General features: G+C 40.6%; 1 protein-coding gene and 1 long non-coding RNA gene across 10 annotated transcripts in view; one reads left to right on the top strand and one right to left on the bottom strand.

Annotated features, from left to right (window-relative positions):
• IRAK1BP1 (interleukin 1 receptor associated kinase 1 binding protein 1) overlaps nt 1-1228 on the top strand; it is a 32031-nt gene extending 30803 nt beyond the window's left edge. The window contains exon 4 of the mRNA XM_039528191.1: nt 880-1228. Within this exon, the coding sequence (XP_039384125.1) occupies nt 880-1162 (283 nt within the window). The 3' untranslated portion in view covers nt 1163-1228. The remainder of the gene's footprint in view (nt 1-879) is intronic.
• Nucleotides 1229-2658: 1430 nt separating this feature from the next.
• LOC120401860 overlaps nt 2659-24987 on the bottom strand; it is a 31320-nt gene continuing 8991 nt past the window's right edge. For 5 of the 9 annotated variants that reach the window (XR_005596796.1, XR_005596795.1, XR_005596794.1 and 2 more), the window contains 6 exons: nt 22261-22431; nt 20820-20909; nt 18354-18424; nt 17373-17536; nt 3560-3670; nt 2659-2899 (listed from right to left, as the gene is read on the bottom strand). This is a non-coding gene — a long non-coding RNA (uncharacterized LOC120401860). Of the gene's footprint in view, nt 2900-3544; nt 3671-3969; nt 4073-17372; nt 17537-18353; nt 18425-20819; nt 20910-21124; nt 21243-22260; nt 22432-24987 lie in introns of all 9 variants that reach the window. The other 4 variants (XR_005596800.1, XR_005596801.1, XR_005596799.1 and 1 more) reach the window with 4 other exon arrangements.

The following is a 24987-nucleotide window of genomic DNA, read 5'->3' as shown; positions in this document are numbered from 1 at the left end:
GCAAATGGTAAAGCTTAATCTTTCATGGAGACTGCAGTGTTCTTGTATAAAGGCAGGAGGTAACAAGCTTTTCCATAATTTCAATAGGAAAAACAATCTGCTTTTAACATGTTCAATCAGCATATCTGGTTTTTCAATGGAGTTAAAACAAATTAATTTTAGTTTGGGATTTGTATGGGAAGGTACAAGCATTTAACAGGCTCCATCCATTTCCCCAAGTGCTGCTGCTGTCCTTCCTTCTCTTAGCTGCTGACAACAAACTTTGAAATATACCTTTCTAAAGAAACTCCACTTCTATTACTTTGAGGAGAAAGAAAAACTTTCTAACATCAAAACATCCTCCCACAGCACCCCAGCCATAGAGGTAGAGTTAATTTGCCATGAAGGCCATGAGACAAGCACTTAGTGGTTGATGAAGGAAGGTGCCTGGGGAGATTAACTACATTTATCTGTTCCTCTTCCCCTCGTTTTTCAATTCATATTGAGATGAACTAAAAGAGCATTCAAAAGCCTGCTTTTCTCATTGATACCACCAAAAAACCCTTCTCCATCTCATTGGAAGTTCACACTCTTCAGATGGGCCTGGCTACATCCAAGAAACAAGTTCAGTCATCCACTGCTTAAAAAAATGTTGAAATTGCCACAGAGGTGTGGTTATGTGTAATATGTATTCTAAATATCTAGCCTTGAGTTTGTTAGCACACTGGAGTTTTCCCTCACAAGCCTCCTCCTCCAACTGCTCCCCATGTTTAACTATCAAGCATATGAGTAGGAAAGTAGATGTGTCTTGCATCTATGTAGTCACAAAAAATAATGATTTGGCAGGAGTTTCTGTGCTGTGGTTGGATCAGCTAAGCTCCCTTGCTTTTTACCTCGCAGGCGTCAAGTGTGTCTTGCTGCTGTTGGGAACACACGTCGAAAAGCTCAAGAGGTCTGTCGACTGTTCGGCCAGTCACTGGGAAAACCACTGCTTATCAGAGAAGAGGAAATGAAAGAATGGGAAGGACAAATAGACAGTCACCCATCCAACTCCTCAAACACACTGACTGTGCTGCAGAGAATCCAAAGTGCCACTATTTATGCTTCTTCAAAAATATTTGCTATTTTTGAGATAAAGGGACGAGAAAAGAGAAAAAAACAAGCTTATCTAGAAGCATGTTAAAGCATTTTTCTTATTTGTCTCTGACAAATCTTGGAATAAATTTATGTACTTTAAAGTACAAATTTATTCAGTTTTTCAGACCTGTATCTTCCTCTGTAAATGATCAGGAAAAACTATTTATAACATTAGTTTTCTGCCCCACTTCCCCTCCAAAAAAATAAAACCAGATTGTTCTCAGAACTACCTGGAGAGAGAAAAACAGTTTTATCATGGTTTGTCAAAGAAATTGAAGGTGGATACCCCAAGCTACACTGAAATAATTTCAGAGTGGTAGCCGTGTTAGTCTGTATCAGCAAAAAGAATGAGGAGTACTTGTGGCATCTTAGAGACTAACAAATTTATTTGAGCATAAGCTTTCATGGGCTAAAACCCACTTCATCGGATGCATGCAGTGGAAAATATTGTAGGAAGATATATATACACAGAGGACATGAAAAAATGGGTGTTGCCATACTAACTATAATGAGAGTAATCAATTAAGGTGGGCTATTATCAGCAGGAGAAAAAAAACTTTTGTAGTGATAATCAGGATGGCCCATTTCCAACAGTTGATAAGAAGGTAGGAGTAACGGGGATGGGATTAGCATGGGGAAATAGGTTTTACTTTGTGTAAATGACCCATCCACTCTGAGTCTTTATTCAAGCCTAATTTAATGGTGTCCAGTTTGCAAATTAATTCAAATTCTGCAGTTTCTCATTGGAGTCTGTTTTTTAATTTTTTTTTGTTGGAGTACTGCAACTTTGAGGTCTGTAATCGAGTGACCAGGGAGGTTGAAGGAGGGCTCAAAGGCTTTATACAGACTTCATGCCATCGGTAGTATTCCTCCCCTTTCTCCCACCCTTATTTATAGTGAGTAGAGTTGAGCAGGAAACCAGTAGGAAACTCATGTGTACAGCTTTTTTGTATGCTAAAGTAAAAAGGCCTCAAGCACATTTATTTTCTCTCTTACACCTGGAAAAAGACTGATTAAATATCAGGTTTCTTAGATATTAATTTGCGTCCTAAGAGTTGGTCTAAACATATTAAGCAAAGATAAGTAGCTCAGTGTACAGTCCTTCAAAAAAGTATTGGTAGATATTCACATTATTTCACAGATTTACTTACTGCAAATATCTACAAGAACTTGTTAACATTTAGTCCCAGTTGGCCTCCATCTAGATTAGTGCCCTTCAACTAGAGTGAATATATTACTTTTGAAGAAACAGTGCACGCTAGACTATTTAGCTTGCACAAAAAGCTAAAATATTTGATGTGCAGAACGTTTGGTGCTGCTAGTTGCAATGCAGCTATATTTAAAGCTTTCATCCCAAGCTAGTGAGAACTAAATTATTCATTGTCCTCAATTCACAATATTCTGATTATATATATATAGACAGAGAGAGAATGTTTTACTTGAGTAACCTCAACATAATGCACTCAATATGTAATGCATTCAGTTCTAATGGAACTGAAATAAGCCATTAACATATGCATCAAAATAAGCCATTAACATATGTTTCATACAGAAGTTCAATTTTATTTCTTTAATGAAATAATTTACAAATCAGTTTTACCCTGGTTCCATTTGTCCCAGTTTAAAAAAAGGAATGTACTGTGCAGTTGTACATCAGATGCACAATTTACGTATAATGTTAAATACTTCAGTCATGAGGGTAGATTTTTCTCAACCATGGTTGCATAATGTATTTAGATCCATCATATCTACTGAAGTAAGTTGTCAGATCAGGATTGCGTATCTGCAGAAAGAATTTTACAAATTGATTGGTAACAACATTACTGAAAAAGGCTTGGTGGTTTAGCTGTACTGTAGCTATTAAGATTCGTTTTTTAAAAAACTCTTGAATAGCTGTTAGTTATTGTTTCTGTGGCACAAACTCAGTGAAGTTAAAACTTAGAAAAGCATGTACAAGTACACTGTATATATTTTAGTTTTTCAAGAGGTCAGAGCACTTTTACAAATAAGCCTCACTTCAGTTAGGTAGTTAGAGATAAGGAGACTAAGTGATTTGGCCAAATTGGACTGTCAGTAGAATCCAGAAACAAAGCCCATCTTTTGCAACAGCTTGTTCACAACAGACACCAAATTGATATTTTAGAAAATCCCAAGGTCAAACAATTGGACCCTAGGAAGGTGAAAGTATTCAGCACCTAAATAAGATTATTAGCATTTTATACCCATTGAAGATATGTATACAAAAAGTATAGCAATATCATTCCATTTTCACCTGTACAATTTATGTAACATTTGCATATCTGCTTTTCCTATGACCGTTCTCTACCATTTCAGAATGTTGACATATTTATTCTATATTGAGTAGGTCAAAGACCTTTTTTATTACAAAAGGGTAATAAGTTAAAATTACAAAGGACTTCACGCTTACAAAGAAAGATACTACCTCTAATCCCATAATAATTGTTATCTCCTCCTCAGGAATATAAACTGTAGACTTGCCAAAGCTGTTGGTTTGGTTAATAAGAATTCGGTAGTGAGGAGTATCTCTTAGACCCTGTAAAAGAACAAATAAAAATAAGTCACAAGAAAGTATTCACATGAACATGTTATACTTCAGGAAGAATTCCCTTAGACACAGACAAAGTCCTATCCCCTTAACATCTTAAATCAAAATTTAAGAAAAAAATAAAGAGAGTCCTGTAACAAGTTAGCCTTCTGGAAATACTTGACCTTTTACACAGGCAAACTGCTTTTATTTTGTGGCAAGTTTCATCACCATTAACTTCTATTTTACATTTAATATAGTTATACATTTCTTATTAAAACCATATGATAAAACCCTCCTTGGCATACCTGAAGCACTTCTGAAAAGTCAAGATCACAAAGGACAAGATCCTCAGACTTTGTTTAGTCCCATCTGTGCTGCCTCAAGCGGAGAAAAGGGGACTTAGAACTGCTAAGGAAAAAGAAATTTCTTACCTGACAATTTTCTGTTACCAGATTATCTCCAAATTCATTACTAATGGGCTACTGCCCCACACCTATGCAATTCAGAGACAGTCCAGTGCTGTTGCTGGAAGCTTCAGGACTAATCTCCACCTTTCAGCTCAGGCCATCAAAAGAGTTCTTCTACAGTTGTAGCAACCCATTATTAGCATTAAGACAACTTGAGATCATTTATTAAATTAACCTTAAGACATGTCTCACTTTAGAGAAAATTTTCAATTTATATTCTGTTCATTTCATAGAATCACAGAACATCAGGGTTGGAAGGGACATCAGGAGGTCATCTAGTCCAACCCCCTGCTCAAAGCAGGACCAATCCCCAACTAAATCACGCCAGCCAGGGCTTCATCAAGCCTTACCTTAAAAACCTCTAAGGAAGGAGATTCCACCACCTCCCTAGGTAACCCATTCCAGTGCTTCACCACCCTCCTAGTGAAAAAGTTTTTCCTAATATCCAACCTAAACCTCCCCCACTGCAACTTGAGACCATTACTCCTTGTTCTGTCATTAGGTACCACTGAGAACAGTCCTCTTTGGAACCCCCTTTCAGGTAGTTGAAGGCTGCTATCAAATCCCCTCTCACTCTTCTCTTCTGCAGACTAAACAATCCCAGTTCCCTCAGCCTCTCCTCATGTACCCCAGACTGTTAGGGTGGGTTATATTTGGAGAGAAGCTGCTAACAGAAAAATTATCTGGTAAGAAATTTCTCATTCTGTTGCACAGCTTTTCTCTTCATTTATTACTAATGGGACGAAGAGAACAGTGAATCACAGAAGTTGGGGGAGGAGGGAAAGGATAACCAGAGTTAATTATAGTAGAACAACAGGCAGGAATGAAAATCCCTATCCCTCCCTCCATATATAGTTTTATAAACTAAGAAGTTATGTGGGAACCAGCCCAGTAGCACATAGCCATGTTTCTACATGTGCTTGGTTGTAAGGTTCCAACTAAATATCCTGGAGAAACTTTTGTCTAGCTGAGACCACCAGCACTTTGTGATTATTATATTTGTATTACAATAGCGTATAGAGATCCTGGCCCCATTGTGCTGGGCACTGTACAAACAGAGACAGTCCTTGCCCCAAAAGAGCTTTCTCAGAGATATGCTCTAGGAATTATTTTGGGGAGGTTCTGTGGTCTGTGTTATACAGGAGATCAGATACGAGATGATTATTGTAGTCCCTTCTTGCCTTGGAACCTGTGAATCTATGTTTCCTCTTGAACCAGAAACATAAATTTGACCAGATCAATGAATGAAATATCCTGGTTGAGTTCTAAATGGCTACCAAACTATAGCAGGGGTTAATGGAGAATCCATGAGGAACACTTCTATTTTGGTGCCCAGGCTGTTAACTGTAGGTGTTCCTGGTCTAAGTCCCTGCTTCAAGCGATCTGGTGTTTTCTGCAGACACAATGTGGGATTCTTAGATATCTATCAAGTCCAAAATGCCATCTGGGCTAATGGAGGACTAGGAAGAGGACTTCAACTCTTCCTTTTCCTCCTTTCTATATCCTTTATATGAACCCTCTTGAAAGGTAGCAGATTATTTTCTGTCCATTGTCACAGAGAAACTTTGACCCCTGGTTACTCCCTGCTTTTGGACAGGACATAAACTCTTGCCTCAGTCGTAAGCCAGCTTCTAATGGCAGGTAAAAGGAGACTTCCTCTGTGAGTCCTGTAATTGAGGGGTTTCTTTCACCTTCTACTGATACAGTTGATACTGGCCACTGTCAGACAGGACACTGGATTTGATGGAGCACTGGTTCAATCCTATATAGCCATGTTTGTGGGGTGCTTTTTAAAAAAAACAAAAAACAAAAAAAACCCACACATTCTGATAGAGATGTCAAAACCAACTGAAGGAGATTTTGGAAGTTTGTCTTCCAAGTATGAAAACGTCAAGTGAAAATTGGTTTTTCAGCATGCTTGTACTACCCACAAAGGGACATTCTGGTGTGATCTGAGAATGACACCTAATTTTGCACTGTGCAAAGTGCCTGGATCTTTGTCCTCAGAAGGAAATTTCTGCAGGTTCATTTTGAGAAACCCACTCAGGATTAAGCTGGTACATGGCACCAACAATCCTAGTCATTAGAAATAATTGCCTACTGAGGACTCCTCAGGAAATGATTGATGCAATGAAGTTTTGGGTCTTCTCAAATCTTTACCATTATGGTAAAATGACAGCCAAATCCATGTCTGTTTGAGTGAGCAATTCTCTGCACTGGGAACAAAGTCTTCTCTTTATTTTGAAGAACCGGTAGCTATGAATTCTTTCCAGCAGCAGTCCAGTTATGGATGGGTCTATTTCTCTGGAGAGGGTACCGATTGATTGGCATGTTTATGCCTGGGTATAGGTGCGTAACATGCAACCTGTTTCTTGCTGTGATTATTACCAGCCACTAAAGACTCTGGGTGTAGAGGACTGGTCTGAAGGAAGAGTCTTTTGTACAAGAATTGTGAGTTCATGCACGCAAATACTCTCTCTCTTTATCACGGTGAGGATTTTGTTGGTTTGCAGGAAAATCTAAGTTTCTTTGGGAACTTCTGCTCCAGATTTTTCCTTCTGACAGGGTAATGGTCCCTTCTTGGATACCCTTGATGTTAGTAGCAACAAAGAGATTGCTGTGCTGGCTTTGATAGTGAGGGCTGCGGCCTCTCTACAGTCTCAGCTACTAATTTATTTAATGTTTCCTCCAATAGCGTTTCACCCGTAAGTCTGAATGCACAAAATATCAGTTTAGGATGAGTGATGGCTATTCATCGGTGAAACATGGCTTCCTTATAACCACCACGTTAGAATCCATTGCCAGGATGGGCAGCGATGGTGTCCCTATCCTCTGTTGCTAGAAGGAATAGGCAACAGGGGATGGAGCACTTGATGATGACCTGTTCTGTTCATTCCCTCTAAAGTACCTGGCATTGGCCACTGCAGAAGACAGGATACTGGGCTAGATGGACGTTTGGCCTGACCCACTGTGGCCATTCTTATGTTCTTAACCTGAAACATCTCACTCCAGTCAAGGATCAGACCCCTAGATAAATCACTTGTTTGCTATGAAATTGGCTTTCCTTACTAAACATATGAAAAATGTTTGGTGTACGTGAGGCTTTGAAATTACTGTGCAGTCTGTCATTACTCTTATAGTCTATGGGGTCTTTTGGAAAGAAGAACCCTTCTGAAGTTGTGACTGTTTCTTTCACTGGTGGCACTACTGCTGCATCAACAGCAGGCTCCCAACATTTATGAAATTTCTTTGTATTTATATTAATATTTTAATTTAATATTTAGTTTAATTAGATGTCCTTGTTTTGATCTTATGATACTCTCAAAAGAGGCATCAATAGAAAACATCTCTAATAATGCTTAAAAAGGAAGATATTTTATTAATGAGTTTGCAAGCCATTGCCATTCTGTTCTGAGAAAGTCTTGTAGGTTGCTTTGGTGGTTTGTTGTTGCTCTTGGTGTTTGGTTTTGTTGTTTTGATGTTTTTTGTACATAATGCACAAGTGGTACTTCTTCCCCTGGCTGTTTACAGGGCGAAGGTAGTATGCTATTCATCCTGGCATAGGGCCCACACAACAGAAGAGGAGTACTGGTAAATGTACCAGATTGTGGAAGTAACTTGCTGGATGTTCCTGGAAGCCTGAAAGGCCGTCAACCTGCTCCCCCAGGTTGGCTAGCACCCAATTAAGTATTACAGGAACAACCCCTAGTACCACTCAAGGCTTTACTCAGTAAATCTGAATTATTTTGAACATGGGAAGGGATTTCTCATGTACTCCTCTGTAATCCCGTGAATGTGCAGCTTTGTGGGGTGTAGAATCCTCATGTAAGCCTGTGTTCTAGTTACAGACTGCCTGAAGTGCCCCTACAACAATGGTTCCCGAACTTTAACAACCTGTGAACCCCTTTCACTAAAATATCAAGTCTCACAAACCCCCTTCTAAAAATGAGTATTTCCAGAGATTTTCTCCTTTACCTGAGTATAAATTATAAAAGCAGTGATCGTGGAAATATAAAATTTGTTTTTATGACATGCTTATTACACACTATTTATTATTTATCATTATAGTATTTTTATTACATTATGAAAATGGCAACACTCTTCCCAGCTCTCACTTTTGTAGCTTGTATCAAGGCTCCTCTGTTTCATTCAGGAGTATCAGATGTGAAACAGCAGGAAGGTATTTAAGAAGCCAACTCAAAGAGTTCCTCCTACACAAGCATTCAGGTCTTGAGCAGTCCAGGCAAACAACGCACGTTACAACAAAGCTTAAACTTGTTCTTCATAATAATTTTATAAACAATACCAGCTGCCTATTTAATTTTAAAAACAGCAAAAAATATCCACCTCCCTTTCCATTTCTTATAAGGAATCTTGAAGTTTAAATCTCCTCAGTGTGATAGATATGCTTGCTTTGATCTGCTTAGCTCTTGGAAGTCCAGGGGCTGTGGGCTGCTGGCCCCATGCTGCCCAGGGTTCCTAGGGAAAGCTCTGGCCGCCATTAGGGAATTTTTTCCCCAAGAACGCCCTAACACAAACCCCAGTTTGGGAACCATTGCCCTACAGCTTTAATGTGGAGCCACCTTGTGGAGCTGGGGAGGGGTGGAAAGACAGACCCCCTTTCCCTGGCAGAGCAGGGGTTTATGGCTGATGATCAGAAAACACAACTCCCATTCCACTGCTGCCTCAAATCTCAGCCCCTTTCCCTGGCACAGCGAGAGGCCTTGGGCTGAAAGCCACTGGTACAATTTGCATTAACTGCAACCTGAGGCAGGGCTGCACAGGACCAGGTTTCTCTGCAGGATGGAGGACGGGTATGGAGCATGATACAGAGCACTCAGACTCGATGTAGGAGAAAAAACACCAGCAAACACTCCCTTGGGAGGAGAAGGCAAAAGAAGGGTTAGACACCTGATTTTCACCCCACTTGTTCATTAAAAATACTAATTACTGCCTTGCAAAGGACACACTCACTTTTGCTTCTCTGGAACCCAAGACTCTAGAATTTGCAGAATTTACACAAGTGTCATGAGAATCCACTGACTCTCAACGGGAGGAACAGGAAAGGAAAACGTATAGAAGCTCTACTTCTTTCCCCAGGCCCCATGTCAGTGTGTGTGTGTGTGGGGGGGATGGGGCAGCGGAAAGACTACTTAGATCCTTTCAGGGAGTTTTCCCTTCCAGCCCCAGGTCTGTTGTGGGACTTACTCCCTGAACAGGCCCAATAGCTTTCTCCTCATCCTTAGACTCTCTCCCTGAAAGCTCAGTAACTCTGGACTGGGCTTTTCTGTGTTGGAGTTGTGGCTTCTCAAGGCAGTGTGGGGACCCAACATACCAGTCCGACTCTGAGCCCTATACCCTAGCAGTGCGAAGGTTATCTAGCTGGGAACAGGCAGGGCATAATTCACCCTCTGTAAAGCCTGTAAATGCTGCCTCACATAGGGAACCCCACTTAGAATTAAGACAGGTGTTTGCAGAACAGCTCATATCAGGCCTGAGTAAGGGCAGAGTCTGGCAGGGAGGCACCGCATTGGCAGATCCAGGTGGTTGAAACCACTACGCTGCTACTTACCTGGTCTTGGGTGGGAAGTAGGGGGAGGAAGATTACAAGTTGCAACTCAACAAAAATAAAAGGCCAGGCAAAATGGTTGAGAGAAACTGAACCACCAACTTTTTGCAACACTATAGAGAGAAAATCTGGTGGCCTGAGCTGAAGGGTGGAGCTTAGTCCTGGAGTCTCTAGCAACACTGAAGAGCTGAATTCCACTGGTGGGGTCATTAACCCGTTAGTTAAAAATGGGAGAAGCTATAGAACAGAAGCATATGATGGCATAAAGCTGGTACAGCCAACTTTGCGCCACCAGCTCCCTCCTTCATGGTGTGTAAAAGGAAGGGGCAAGGCAAGAACACACTATTTTCCTCCAGTGATTGTGGTTCCAGTCCTGGGCATACATTTAGAGCATCCAGCTCAGATCCCAGCCTGCCCATCGTCATGGAGGCAGAAAGGTGGGTTTTTTGTATTATCTTAGTATCTAGGAGTACCAGTCATGAAGCAGGACCCCTTTGCACTAGGCTGTCCTTGCCCAAAAGACCTTACAATCTAAGTATAAGATGGGTGCAGACAGGAAGTACAAGAAACAATGAGATGGTATTATTGGTCAACATGATCGGCTGCTAGTGCACTAATACACACCTAATCCTTGTCAAGTTTTTGTAGACATCATCGCAAAAGAGAGTTTTAAGGAGATTTTTAAGGATGATGATGAGGTAGCTTTGTGGATGTCTACAGCGAGGTCCTCCCAAGTGTGAAGGGCAGCATAGATGAAATCATGAAGGTGCATATTTGAAAGTTTAACCAGTGGGAAATGGAGCATGGCATTATGGGCTGATTGGAGGCAGGAGTCGACATCTTGATAGTGAATGAGAAATGATAGGTTATGAGGGACCTTAAAAGTGAAGACAAGTAGCTATGTTTGATGCAACAGAAAAGGAGAGGCAGAGAAGGGATTAAGAGAGAGGTGATATGGTCAAAGGGACAGGCTAGGAGAACGATCTTTGCAGCAGCATTCTAAATGGATACGAGTGGGACAAGATTGCCTAGAGAAAAGGATGTTGCAGCACTGTGGACAGATTGGAAAGGTCATATCTTAGATATGTTATGCAGAAAGAACCTGCAAGATTTAGATAGATGTAGCCTTGATGTGTGGACCTACAGAGGTCTGAGTCAGATGATGCCCCGTTTATGGGACTGGGTGACAAGCAGACTGGGGGCTGTTTTCCATAATGATTGAGAAAGGGGAGGAAGTGGGAAGGATTGGAGGGTAAGATTAGCAGCTCTGTTTTAGCCACGTTGAGCTTGAGTTAACAGCTTGACATCCACAAAGAGATGTCCGAGACAGGCAAAGGTTTAATTTGGGCAGAAAGACAGGTCTGGAGTAGAGAGGTAGATCTGTGAGTCATCAGCACTAAAAATTTTTGTTTACAGATGACATTGCCCAGCAATGAAATGTAGAGGGAGAAGACAAGGGACCAAGGAATCTGGAGAAAGAGAGCCCTGTGGACCCCCCACCCGAAAGTTGGAAGGAGGATGAGGACACTGAAAAAATGATTAGAGAAACAAATGGAGAACCAGGAGGACAGTTACAGAAACCAGGGTATGACAAGGTTTCAAGATGAACAATACGGTTGACCATGTTGAAAGCAGCTGGCAGGCAAAGGAGAATGAGGAGTACTCATTCCTAGCCAAAGCTCAGGATAGGTCATAAAAGACTTTGTTGTGAGAGTGATTTCAGTGGAGTGCAAGAGGCAGAAGCCAGATTGGAGAGGGTCTAGGATAGACTGGGGTGATAGAAACTCCAGAGAGTGCATTCAGTGAGCTTAGAGATGAAAGCTATAAGGGGAATTGGCAGTAGTAGGCCAAAGTGTATGCTTGTATTGTGAGGGGAAAGAGACAGAGGAAAGTGGAGGCTAAGGAGAAAAAGAAGGAGATGGGAGTGGGTATGAGAGAGATCAGGAAATGAGAGGGAGTGACTGGCAAGTGGAGGAGAGCAGCTGAGATATTTCTGCATCTGGGACAGGGGAGATGGAGGAGAGAGTTGTAGGAGGGGAAGGGGAAAGAGAAGACATGTCAGGTGAAGTCACTTTGTATTTTGCCAGTTTTCTCTTGGAGGAAAACTGGCAAGATACTGTGTGGAAAGAGGAGTGTGTCAAAGATGGCAAATAGACAGCTGGGATTACAGACATGAGATTCAATTAAGTTGGAGAAGTAGAGTTGTTTAGCATGGAAGAACTGAAGGAGGAGAGAATACATTTGTTATGGAGGAAGCCTGGTCACAGGATTTGAGCCAGAGATGCTCCACTGTAAGAGAGCAGAGGTGGAGGAAGTGAATGTTGAGGGTGACCCAGGGCTGGGAGTTGGCAGGGTGGACCTTGTGCTGGAAGAGAGGGGCAAAAGAGTTGAGGATAAAGAAGAATGAAGCATGAAGAAAACAACTAAATCAATGGAAGGAAAGAGAGAACTGATGGACTGGAAGTCATGGAAAGGCCGAGTGACAGGGCATGGGGTAAGGACTGCTGGGAAATATTGAAAGAGACCCAAGTGATGGTTGGAGAGGGGGAACTCAGCAACAGAGATTAGAGAGAGAGCAGTGTTTTGTGAAGACCAAGTCAAGTGAATGACCCTTTTGATGAGCAGGAGAGTCAAACCAGGGCTGCAGATCAAATGAAAAGGTGAGGGCGAGAAGACATGTGGCTAGGGGTCGAATGGTCATCAACATGAAAGTTGATATCACTAAGGAGGAATGTGGATGACTGTCAGGAGAGGAAGAGCAAGAGACAGGAGTCACAAGCAGAAAGGAAGACTGAGGAGGAGGAGTTGGGGGAACGGTAGATGACAGCTGCATGGAAGGAGAGAAGAGTCGGATGCTGTGCTTTCAAAAGTGGGAAGGGGGTGGGGTTAGAAATGGCAGGAAAGAGAGAGGAGAAGCCCAACAGCACCACCATGGTCTGATCTAGGGTGGGGAATATGACGACAGGAGAGGTCTCCGTAAGAGAGGGCAGCTGCAGAGGCAGTGTCAGATGAAGGGATCCAGGTCTCTACAAGAGCCAAGAACTGGAGGAAGTCAGATACAAAGAACTAGAGATGGAGTGGGTGTTCCAGAGACAGCAAGACAAGTGGAAGGAGGGGGTGGTGTAAGGTTAAGAATAGTGGCACAAGAAGGGCAGAGCTGATGGCAGAGGTGGAGAAGGTGGGATGGAAGGGAGGGTCAGGATTGGGGCAAATGTTATCAGAGGTAAGGAGGATGTGGGACCTAGATTTGTGCTGTGAGGGAAAGAGGAACAGGTAGAAATGGTAGCAACTGTAGAGGGGTAAGGGTAACCAGAAAGAGGATATGGAACCAGAGGAGGAAAGGAGGATGACAGATACTGTGAGGCAGAAGAGGGTAAGGTGAAAGCCAGGGTCAGTGTCAGGTGGACAAGATTACAATTAAAAAAAAAAAAACAGGTCTGAAAGTTTGCTGTCTGCCTGGTGCCAAGTCCCTGCAGTTTGGGCAAAGTGTTATGGGCAGAGGCTCCCAATTACAGTGCTCTTTGGCATAAAATCATCTTTGTCTCCCTGCCACCTAAACTTTGCAGAATGTGAGCTCAGTGCAGCTGAACATCAAACCCACAGAATACATAGTGTTGCACTATTACAGCAACACTATCACCTTAAATTTGACCACCCATTTCAGAATAAACCAGAAGACTCAGGCTGTATAAAAGTTTGAATAGAAATGTTTCACAATATTAAGAATTCCAACAAAAACAGTTTTGAAACCCGAACAGTGTAGCACTTAAAATGAAACTGAATAAACACAATCTATTCTTGGACAATGAAGACAGTTTCAGAGTAGCTGTAAGCAGCGATAGGTAAATTGGATTTGAAAAATTCTCAGTCCTAATAATCAGTAACACAAGGAAATAGGTCACAACATGTTAAGCTGACACTGTTCCTTTAAATACACTGCAGTGTATTAAAGAAAGTGTGTCATGACATCCATAACTATTGAAGTTTAAACAATCAATACTGCCGCAGCATGCTCCGCTTTTGGCAGACAAAAAAGAGTAGAGGGACTGTTGTCATCTGTGCAGATCATGGAAACAAGATTCAGTGTATCAAATTTTGAATTAAATGTGTGAATTATGTGGTTGAGCTATATTTCCACTTCTGCAATCAGAGTTCCACAATTCAATTATCTGTTTATTTTTGTGATTTCAGTAAGTAAGTTTAAAATATACCAAATCTCCCAAAAGACTCATTTATTCCTCTTTTTGTTGTGAAATACTAGGTTAAAAGTGAAAGCTAGAAAATAGTCCGAATTTTTCTGAATATCAGCATCTTAAAGAATTCTGAGCAACCCTATTTCCTCATGTTCTAAGGTGCAGACTGCATAGATAGGTCTAGGCTGATATAAGTAAGGATTTCATCACCAGCAAAATTTAGCTACTTGTTTGGCTACGATACTCAAGACAGCCAGCCTTATCCGATGTCAAGAGTTGTGCTGCTTTTCTAAAGAAGCTAGCAAGTAATTCTGTCCTTGTCTTCTCCCCTTTCCACACCCAGCACAACTCTTCCCCTTACCCCCATCCTCAAACAAAAAGCAGCACAGAACCAGCACGTCTCTGCACCACAGTGCACTGCCGGAGGAAGTTAGACGTAACACAACATGGATATTAGCAGCACAAAACTATTTCTATTTAATATTTGACTGTTTCGCAGCCTCAAAACCAGTGCTACTGTCAAAAGAGTGGGATATGTCCAAAGAAGGGTGTTCTCCCTTCTTCCTGCACCCCGTCCTTTTTTTTTTGATAAAGTGATCCATTACAAAATAAACTTTGTGCCAGTTCTACATGAAGTGTCAAACATCCTTATGATGCTGTGATCTCTAATACTAATATTCAGATCTGAACTCAGATGTGTGAATTCTCAGTAGTTTTCTTTTACCTCATTTTAAATCCCTTGGTTTTTACTGAAGTCAGCCATCATACATTCTTAGTTACTCTTTCATAGTTATGCTGATTGATTTAATGCCCCCCCACACACACACACGCACTTTTAAGAAGAAAGACATCAACAAATTACTATGGTTTAAAACTGACAACAGCTATCTCTTATATAATGGTTTTCATCAGTAGATCTCAAAGTGCTTTATAAAGGACATTGATATATGGAAACTGAGGCAAAGAGTAATTGGCCCAGGTTAGTAGTAGCAGAGCTGGAACTAGAACTCAGGTCCTCTAGAGCCCTAGTCAAGTGCTTGATCCTCCAGGTCAGTGGTCCCCAACGCGGGTGCCATGGTGCCCGCCGGGGCATTTATGTGCATCCACCTAGTGCTCAGCAGGGGAAAGAAGCCACGGCCCTGCAGTTGCTGGGGACAGAGAACTCCAGGGCTGCGGGCGCCGGTGCTCTCTGTCCCCAGCAGGCGCGGGGCTGCGGCTTCTTCCGGCCCTGTGCCTGCCGCGGACAGAGAACTCCAGGGCTGCAGGCGCTGGTGCTCTCTGTCCCTGGCAGGCACGGGGCCCACCTAGTGCCCAGCAGGGGAGAGATGCCAGGGCCCCGCACCTGCTGGGGACAGAGTACTCCGGGGTTGCAGGCTGTGCAGCTTCTCTCAGGCTTCTCCCTGCACTGTCCAGAACTGCCGCCAAAAAACAAACAAACCAACCAAAAAAACCGCTCCGCCTCTACAGAATGGACCGAATGCTGCCCCGTAGCATATGCTGAAACAGGCACCTGCTTGCTCCACTGGTGCCTGGAGCCAGCCCTGTCTGAGAGTATTCTTCCTGCACTGATACTGCTGTTTTCTTGTGCTTTGAAATTTATTATTTTTTTAACATTTTGCTCCAAAATGAGTGGTTCAAATAAGAGACAACGTACATATTATTTCAACCCAGAGTGGGAAGAATATTAAATAAGATGTTTTTCATATTATTTAATGTACAAATACAAAATAAGCCTTGAAAAATTGTTGGCACCCGCCACACTCTTCTGAAAACATGAATGCGCTACTGGCCACAAAAAAAGGTTGGAGACCACTGCTCCAGGTCATATTACTTACACTAGGAAAGCATATTTATGTAGCTTGAGTACGTAATGTCAAGATGACTTCATTACTCTTAATGAAAGCAAATAGTAGTTATAGAATCAAAGAACCCCAGGGTTTAGAAGGGACCACAAGGGTCAACTAGTCTAATTCCCTGCCAAGATGCAGGATTGATTGTATCTAAATTATCCAAGACAGATGGCTATCCAGCCTCCCTTTGAAAATCTCCAGTGAAGGAGCTTCCACAACCTCCCTAGGCAGTCTGTTCCATTGTCCCACTGTTTCTACAGTTAGGAAAGTTTTTTTTGAGATTTAATCTAAATCTGCTATACTATACTATACTTTGAACCTATTGCCTCTTGTCCTGCCCTCTGTGGCAAGAGAGAACAATATTTCTCCATTTTTTTATGGCAGTTTTTCAAGAATTTGAAGACCACTATCATGGCCCCCCTTAATGTCCTCTTTTCCAAATTAAACATACCTAGTTCCTTCAGTCTTTGCTCATATGGCTTGAATTCCATCCCTTTAATCATCTTTGTTGCCTTTGGATTCTTTCCAGTTTCTCACATCCTTCCTATACATTGGTGACCTACTCCAGAGGCCTAACCAACGCTGAGTAGAGCAGTACTATCACCTCTCATGACTTGCATGCTATGCCTCTGTTAATGCAATCTAAAATTGCATTTAAAAAAAATTTTTTTTTTTGCAACAGCATCACGTTGCTGACTCATGTTGAGGTTGTGATCCATCACAACTCCCAGATCCTTCTCAGCAGTGCCATTCTGTATTTGTGCATTTGGTTTTTCTTCCCTAAGTCCTTTCATTTGTTTTTATTGAATTTCATTTTGTTGTCTATAGCCCAGTTCTCCAATTTATCAAGACCCCTCTGAATTTTAGCGCTATCCTCCAAAGTGTTTGCAAACCTCCCTTACCCCCTCCCCCCACCAGCTTTGTGTCATCTGAAAATTTGATCAGTAAGCTTTCTGCTCCTAAATCCAGGTAATTAATAAAGATGTTAAATACCGCACCCAGAACAGATCCCTGTAGAACCCTCCAATCTGACATTGTTCCATTAATAGTTATAATTTATTTGAGGTCGTTTAACCAATTATGTGTCCACTTAATGGTAGTTTGCCAAGTTATGCAGGCTTCCTTCCTCTATTCAAACAAAATCAGGGAGAAATATGTGTTTCAAAATAGTCAGATATTGGAGAAGCATACGTCTGTTATGTTATGCTCTCCAAGCAGCTTTTAAAAATTTGATTAATTCTATTGGAAAATACCGATGTTGGAGCCCAGTGGGTTTGCCATCTAATCTGTAGGGGTTTTACAATGGATTTTCCTACCATTCCATGATGGCATCTGCTGCTTTTGTCTTTCCCTTTCTTTTGCTATTTAGCCATCACTCTGGCACTAGACCAATAGCTACCTAGGAAGTTGCTAAACGTTCTATACATCTGATAGTAGGAACTACTACAATGGCTTTAGTCTTCCCTGACTTGCATAAATGTCCTAACCAGTGTTCATTTCTGGAGTCTGGCTTTGAGACACTTTCATGGAGGTAGAAAGTCATAGTATATAAAAAAGGGAGGCTAGGAATAAGTTATCTGAATTATTTTGTATAAATATTAATAAAGCAAGAATTAAATACTTTCAGACCTGTTTATCTGGAGGATATTTGTGCTGCAGCCATTCTTCTGGAGCTCTAGCTTTTACGTCCCAGCCAACAATGACTCCTGAATAGCCAAATCTTCTGTGTACTATCACCTGTCCCACATTAAACTGAACAGATTCTGGCTTTGGACTGTGAATGTGAGTTGATTCTAGTAAAACAAGAAAACAGATTTATCAAGGAAAAAGTGTTTGATCAAGTACAATAGCAAACATTTAATAGACTTTACTCTGTTGGACATCCAGTGACAAACAAATAGATTATTAAAGTAATCTAATTGCCCAAAGTAAAACTGGGAGTATGAAGACCTACAGTCTTTAGCTCAAACAGCTCGTTTGCTGTTAAAACCAAACAGCATTTGTTCAGGATGTTATAATAATATTTCATGAATATTCATTTATATTTTATGTTGTATCCTGGAATTAAATTAATGGGATTTGGGAAATCATCAAGACAAAAATAAATATGTTGACAAGTATTTGTTTTCTTCAGTCTTAATTAATGCAATATTTTACAGTACTACAGAGTACTCAGTACTCAGACTCCATAGTTGAGGCTATATGAGTTTATCTATTTTGTGTTTAATTGTGACCCTCTCCTTTCTAACTGAAAACAAACAAAGCTGCTTTCTACCTGAATTTTTTCCATTCAGTCTCTGTTCAGAGGTGATTTTTGAAGAAAATAAGAGCTATTTGAGTTTGAAGACTGATAAAATGGTACCTTTTCTCTTTCTGTGTTAGTTCAGTCATAAATCAAACAGCTATGAGAATATCAAAGATGTTTTAGACACCAGTGCTCCCTGAACAAGCAAATATGAACACTTTTAGCAAAGTGTGAGAGATGGCCTCTGCTTGTCATTTAGGAAATTAGTCTAGCAACACATACATACACACTCTGAAACTGTCCAAAATAAAGTTCAAAAGGATTGAAGACTGCAGTCTTTTTTAGAAATGAAGTTTCCCCAGTACCTGCAAAATAAGCATGGATTTCTTCTTCATCTTCAACACCTAGAGTTCTCTTTTCTCCATAGTAACAGTTCCTAAAACAATGAGTGTGATCAAACAAGTTTGTTAATATCCGAGTATTTGGATTGGATTATAATAATCGGAAAACTGGATAAAGTTGTTTGAATAAGGTGATGTTGCAAAATGGTTGATACAAAATTCAATGCAGTTTGAAGCGAATGACAATCTTAGAATCTTATTGGACATTGTAAAAGACAAAGTGATTTGTTCAAAGAGAGCAGGAGAGTATAAATATTATGCATTGGAAATCCACTTTGGACATTGTAATTCCACAGTTGCATGTTAGATCTCCCCATTATAAACACAGAAGACAAACAGGTATTCTACAGAAGAGATGATATGATACAGAATTCCTTTGGAGTCACACTGTGGTGCATATTGTAAATTGTATATGGAAACATTTGAAGGCACATTGGTATGTGCATTCAAAATGTGTTTTACAAGTCGTTGCCATACCCAATGTTGTACTTTTGCAAATTAAGATGCAAGCTATCTAAAAATGCCAAATGGAGTTAAACCATTTTCTAGTCTAATAGTTCCCATCCTCTAAGCAGATAAATATAAAAACGTTTAAGTCCTTAAAATTAAATGTGGTAAAACAAGAGCCCTTTGCCCCTTTTAAATATTTGAACAAAGAGTTCACCTTGACCAACACTAAGTTGAATGCCAAGTTACAGCTCAAACCAAAGATATACTGCTGAGTTGTAAGAGTTTATATAAACACAATAGGACAAGTTTTTGAACATGGTTTAAAGGAACAATCAAAAACTGAATTAAATTAAAGCCCTTCTTTAGGGCTACAATGAATGCAGCTTCCCTTTTATGCTAGATCTTAGTCATAGCTCAAGAAGGGTTGTGGCTTTCATTTAAATTTCAGGTTGGAGGGTGGTATTTTAAAAAAGAAGAGTTGGCTCCTTTTACTGTTGCTGCTGGGAAAGGGAGAAGGACTAGGAAGTCAGACCTACTGCAACGCACACTTTGGTGGGGGCACAGTGAGGTGGTTCAAATCTCTCTGCTGCCCTTGTTGTCAGTGTTATTTACAGCTGTACTCTATAAGCTAATGGCATCTTGTGTGCAGCTTTTAACAAGTTTGTGACAACAGACACCACTTGGGATCTTTTCCCATGTATGTCAGCCAGCTCTCTGTCAATACCAAGGTGCTTGCAGAATCTCCTCTCCATATGTCATTGCTAAGCCCCTCCCAGATCCTGCTTTGACAGGAAGTAGGAGCAAGTTCCACCAGGTTCCTATAAAAATCTCCATCTGAATGAACTCTGTAAAGGCTTAAGGTTAGCAAACACTTTCTATTGCAAACACTGAAGTGTAAGTGTCCTGATCTGCTAGGTGAAATTGCACCCAATATGGAAGGTTTGGGAAGTCCAGAAGTGTTAGTTTTTATAATACTAAGAACTGATCATTTTTAAAAAAAGGTATTAAGAAGAGAAAGCCATATTATGGGGGCTAAATAATCCTCAATGCAGTCCTTTTGGGACTGTGGGAGACCCTGGATATAGGGTGTCTGGAGTCCTATACTAGGTCAGAGAAAGTTGGTGAGAAGTGGGGTCTTTGTGGACTTTTGCAGGCTGTACAAAGAGCTCATTTCTCCTTAGACTGTTTCCCCCAGAAACCTCCAGGGAGGCTAAGCTGTAATCCTGTGAATTTTCTAGGCCTCAGGGGTCTAAGTAGTGGGTTTTAGAACTCTGCGTGGACCCTTTATAAAGCCTTAATAAAAATACACGAGTTAAGAACTCTGCAGGGGTCCAAACAAACATGGAAACCAGTTTTAATAACTAAATCCCCACAATGCCCCCAAACTAACGAAAGGCACCAATCTTCACCAAGACATTAAAATGAAGTTTTTAGGCCATGTCACTTTGAAATTATGATCCAGAAAAGATTAGACGATATCCAAACAGCAAGTTTCCCTTATTTTTAACCTTTATATTGCCCAGATGCTTTGCCTGATTTACCATCAAACTACATAGAAATATTATACCCAGCATAAGATGACCATGCACATTGAATTTTAGATGGATCCAACCTGATCCTGCAAACATTTATGCATGTGCTTAATTTCATGAACACGGGTAATCCCACTGGCTTCACTGATTGAGAGATTTAAATTAGAAGATTAATACAAACATTACATTGATGCTGTGATTTATCTTCAGTTTGGAGGCAAACCCAAGTTGAATGTTCAAACAAAGTAAGCGCAAAAAGGTCTTTTTAAACAGAGAAATTATACCCCAAGACTATCCTCCTCAAAAGGAGGAAATTTTCCATGGCAGATTTTTCCTTGTCACTCTTACTTCACACTCTCCAGTAAAAACAGGCCAAGAGATAGGGAAGTTGGAATTAACGGTAGGATCAATGTAAAACTTACTATAGCATAAATATGTAATGTCCTACCTTGTCTTTGATATTCACAGCTTTAGATGATCTGTCCATGCATCCAGACTCAAGTAAGACTTTATAAAGCTGTTCCAATAGCCAATTATCCTTTAGTAATAAAGATGATTGTTACATGGTGTGAACATTTGATAGTATACTGTATAAAATTGCTTTACATAAATTTAACATACAAAAATTGTTTTTGTATGAAAAAAAGAGAAAAAAGTCACTGACAGAACATTTATTTGATAAAGACTCTGTTCTCTAAACACATTGAGAAATAAGCAGACAATTTTTCAATGGTCACTTGCACCAAAAACCACCTAATTTTTGAAGAAGTCCATTTTTATGCCAAGATGCTTCCTGCCTTTACTCTGACTGTAGGAAATTGCCATCGGTGCTTCATCCCGTCCAGAGTCCTCTCTTGGAGAGTGGCCAGCACTTCAGAGGAAGGCAAAGAAATAACAAAATGGACAATTATGGAATAACCTGCCTGTACACAGTTTCTTCTAAACCTCACAGTTAGTGGTTTTCTCATGCTATAAAATATGAGGGTGTGTTCTATTCTCTTATCAATTTAAGTCTGGGTTGTCTCATTCATATAGACAGTTTAATCTGTTCAATCCAAGTAGGCTTTTGGCTTCAGTGATGTTTTGAAACAATACCATAACCAATGTAATAGTAAGATTTTAATATTTGAATTGCAAACAGGTTATGTATCACTTGTACAGATCTCTCCCCATGCTGCTCACCTTTAAAACATCAGTGGTACACCGATGCCTGAAATTAGCATAGCCTTTTCTTTATATTTTGGATGAAAATGTTTGTGGTGACTGTTGGTAAACAACAACTTTTTAAAATAAGTAATATTGTACAAGTCACTATGTATTTCATCCTTTTCTGATTGCTGTCCTAAGTCATTATTCACGCTCTACTCCATTGATTTTTATTGCTAAGGCCAATGCACTAAATCATACTCCAAAAGGAAATACATTTGAATAGTAAGTTTCAACAAGACAAGGGAAAGCCAAAAATAGTGTTATTAATCAAGCATTTCATTCTCACCTTTCAAAGAGATTAAGCACATAGTAACACTTATTGGAATCTCCAGGGGCAGAAGCATATTGAGATACAGCCATGCCGACCATACACACAAGATTTTATATGGAGAAAAACAAAGACTATTATTCAAATGCCGTAGGACATCAAACTGCTTGATAAATGCATATTAAAACACAAAAATGTATGAGATACGATCTGAATGTATTCTTGTAAGGATGGCAGGAGGGCATCCAGAAAAGAGTAAATGAGTGCTAAAGTACTTAATAAAAGGACACTTTGAACTGGAATAGGAGCAACAGAAATAAAAACTTCCAGAACAAAAGTGTAATAAGGGAGGAGGGAGAGAGAAATCTAGCTTTGAATATATTAACGTGATGGGAAGAAAAGATGTTACAACCTTTGTGTCACTTGGAGGCGCTGAACAGAGTCCGTTCCATACCACTGGGATATGAAATACTGTACAGGAAGTGCAGATAGCAGCACACAAATCTGCAGAACTGTAGCTGTATTAATCTGAAGCATTCCAACAGTGAAACCTCTTCAAAGATGCTGTCCCTCTCTCTGTAATCTGCAAAAGTACAATAAATAAATAGATAAAAATGAGTGATTGCTAACATCACAGTGTTTAAATTCCATTCACTACATATTGTTGCGTCACAAGATATTTCACACCTTGGACTATACTTCAATTACACTCAAAGTCAGTTACCTGCATTGGAAGGTGGTTCACAATTAAGTTTATTAATAAGGTGATCTAGCGTCACCACACCATGTAAATAAAAATCTAGTGAAGGGTCACTTATGAATATATTCCTTTCCTCCTTTTGAGGGTGGGTTTTGAGGTGAGAGAACAGCAGGTTATGTCCTCTCATCCACTCTAGACTTCAAACAAGAACCTGATCTACAATACCCACTAAAACAGGAAGATACACTCTGCTGCCTGTACTACCTTAAAGATAATTAAGTGAATTTAATGTTTGAGAGACGTGCTGCATGGACCGCCCTGAAAAACAGTCCTGTTTAGACACAACATTTCCGACATGGACAGTGGAACTATGGTCTTTAGTATTGCACCCGACCAGCCTATCTTAATGGTTTCCCGGAGAGGTCTTCTTTTAGGATGATATTGGAGTGTACACATGGTAACTTGCCAAGACGGACATACAAGAATGCCAGCTGCGATGGTGTTTTTGTCATGGTCACATCAGTGCATTACACAGAGGACTGACACCATCAATTCATTTCAGAGACATTCTCCCTCCCTCTCCACAAATGCACGTTTGCTTTTGTAGAAAAACCATAAGTTACTGACAGGGAACGTTTTTTCCCTAAAGACTCTGTACTTTAAACACACGAAGAAATAGTTTTTGGATGCTACCTAGCTGAGATGGATTTTACCTGGCAACCAACAAGTGCCTGCACTATGTTTGAACATCTATCAGAATTTTCTATATTAGAACTAGAACTTCCTTGCTGAGATTTTGGAAAGATTGCCTGAAAGATACTCCGTGTACAGGTTTACTTCTCCTACAGCTTCTTCCCTTTAAGCATCCCTTCTTCCCCGCAAGAGAGTCACTTTTATAACATGTACTCAATTTCTCTGTTTCATTATTCTCCTGTTCTGACTCTTCATGCCATACCGCCAGGCAAGTTTTTATTTCTGTTGCTCCTATTCCAGTTCAAAGTGTCCTTTTATTAAGTACTTTAGCACTCATTTACTCTGTTAACAATTTGGGAAGTTAGAATTGTGGAAATACCTGGCAAAAGACGGATTTATGACCCAAAAGATAAAAGCTGCAATTCCTGAAGAATGTTTGTGGAGGGTTGGGGAATTCAACAGAAAGCCCTGCTTATAAGCTGAATTATTTTGGGGGCCCAATGTCTTCAGTCATGCACAGGGCCGCCCAGAGGATTCAGGGGGCCTGGGGCAAAGCGGGAGAGCTGCGGCGCTTGTACTCACCCAGCGGCGGTCCAGGTCTTCGGCAGCATTTCGGCAGCGGGGGCCCTTCAATCGCTTTGCATCTTCAGCAGCACTGAAGGGCCCCCTGCCGCCGAAGACCCGGACCGCCACTGGGCCAGGGCTCGTGGGGCCCCTATGGGGCCTGGGGCAAATTGCCCCACTTGCCCCCCCCCCCAGCCCTAGTCACGCATTGCCTTTACTTTTTGACTAGCAAAGTGAATGAGTCTCTTAAGATTAGATTTTAACAGTACTTGAGCATTGTTTGATAACAAGCCTTGCCTCCAGGAATCCCACTCTGAAGGAAAAAAACATTGTCTGTAGGTTCAGTAAAACAGTCAAGTGACAAGATAGCAACATTCTGCCCTTTCATGCTGGGAACCTAGCTTTGATTGTTCTCAGGAATGCATTGACAATTGCTGTTGGTGTCATATTTAGTCTCTGGTTAAAAAAACAACAAAAAATGAGGAGTCCTTGTGGCACCTTAGAGACTAACAAATTTATTTGGACATAAGCTTTCGTGGGCTAGAACCCACTTCATCAGATGTATGAAGTAAAAAATACAGGGGCAGGTATAAATACATGAAAGGATGGGCATGCTTTACCAAGTGTTAGGTCAGTCTAACAAAATAAATCAATTAACAGCAGGATACCAAGAGAGGAAAAATAACTTTTTAAGTGGTAGGAGAGCGGCTCATTACAGACAGTTGACAAGAAGATGTGAGTAACAGTAAGGAGAAATTAGTATTTGGGAAATTAAGTTCAGGTTTTGTAATGACTCAACCACTCAGTCTTTATTCAGGCCTAATCTGATGGTATCTAGTTTGCAAATTAATTCCAGTTCCGCAGCTTCACATTGGAGTCTGTTTTTGAAGTTTTTTTGTTGAAGAATTGCCACTTTGAGGTCTGTTATTGAGTGACCAGAGAGATTGACGTGTTCTCTTACTGGTTTTTGAATGTTGTGATTCCTGATGTCAGATTTGTGTTCATTTATTCTTTTGCTTAGAGACTGTCCAGAGACAATTACACTATTTGTTGCAGCAGTGCTTTCCTGTATATTTAAAAAGCAGAATTAGGAGGTAGCCTTCTAGAAGATACTAGTAGTTTGGAAATTGGGGGAAAGAAAGGAATTTTGAGAAAAAAATTGAAAATTTCAGAAGATGAAGA

The sequence above is a fragment of the Mauremys reevesii genome, linkage group 3 (genome assembly GCF_016161935.1).
Source record: "Mauremys reevesii isolate NIE-2019 linkage group 3, ASM1616193v1, whole genome shotgun sequence".
In the NCBI taxonomy this organism is placed as follows: domain Eukaryota; kingdom Metazoa; phylum Chordata; order Testudines; family Geoemydidae; genus Mauremys; species Mauremys reevesii.
Note: the sequence above shows the minus strand (reverse complement) of the source record. Positions and strands in the feature narration are given on the sequence as shown.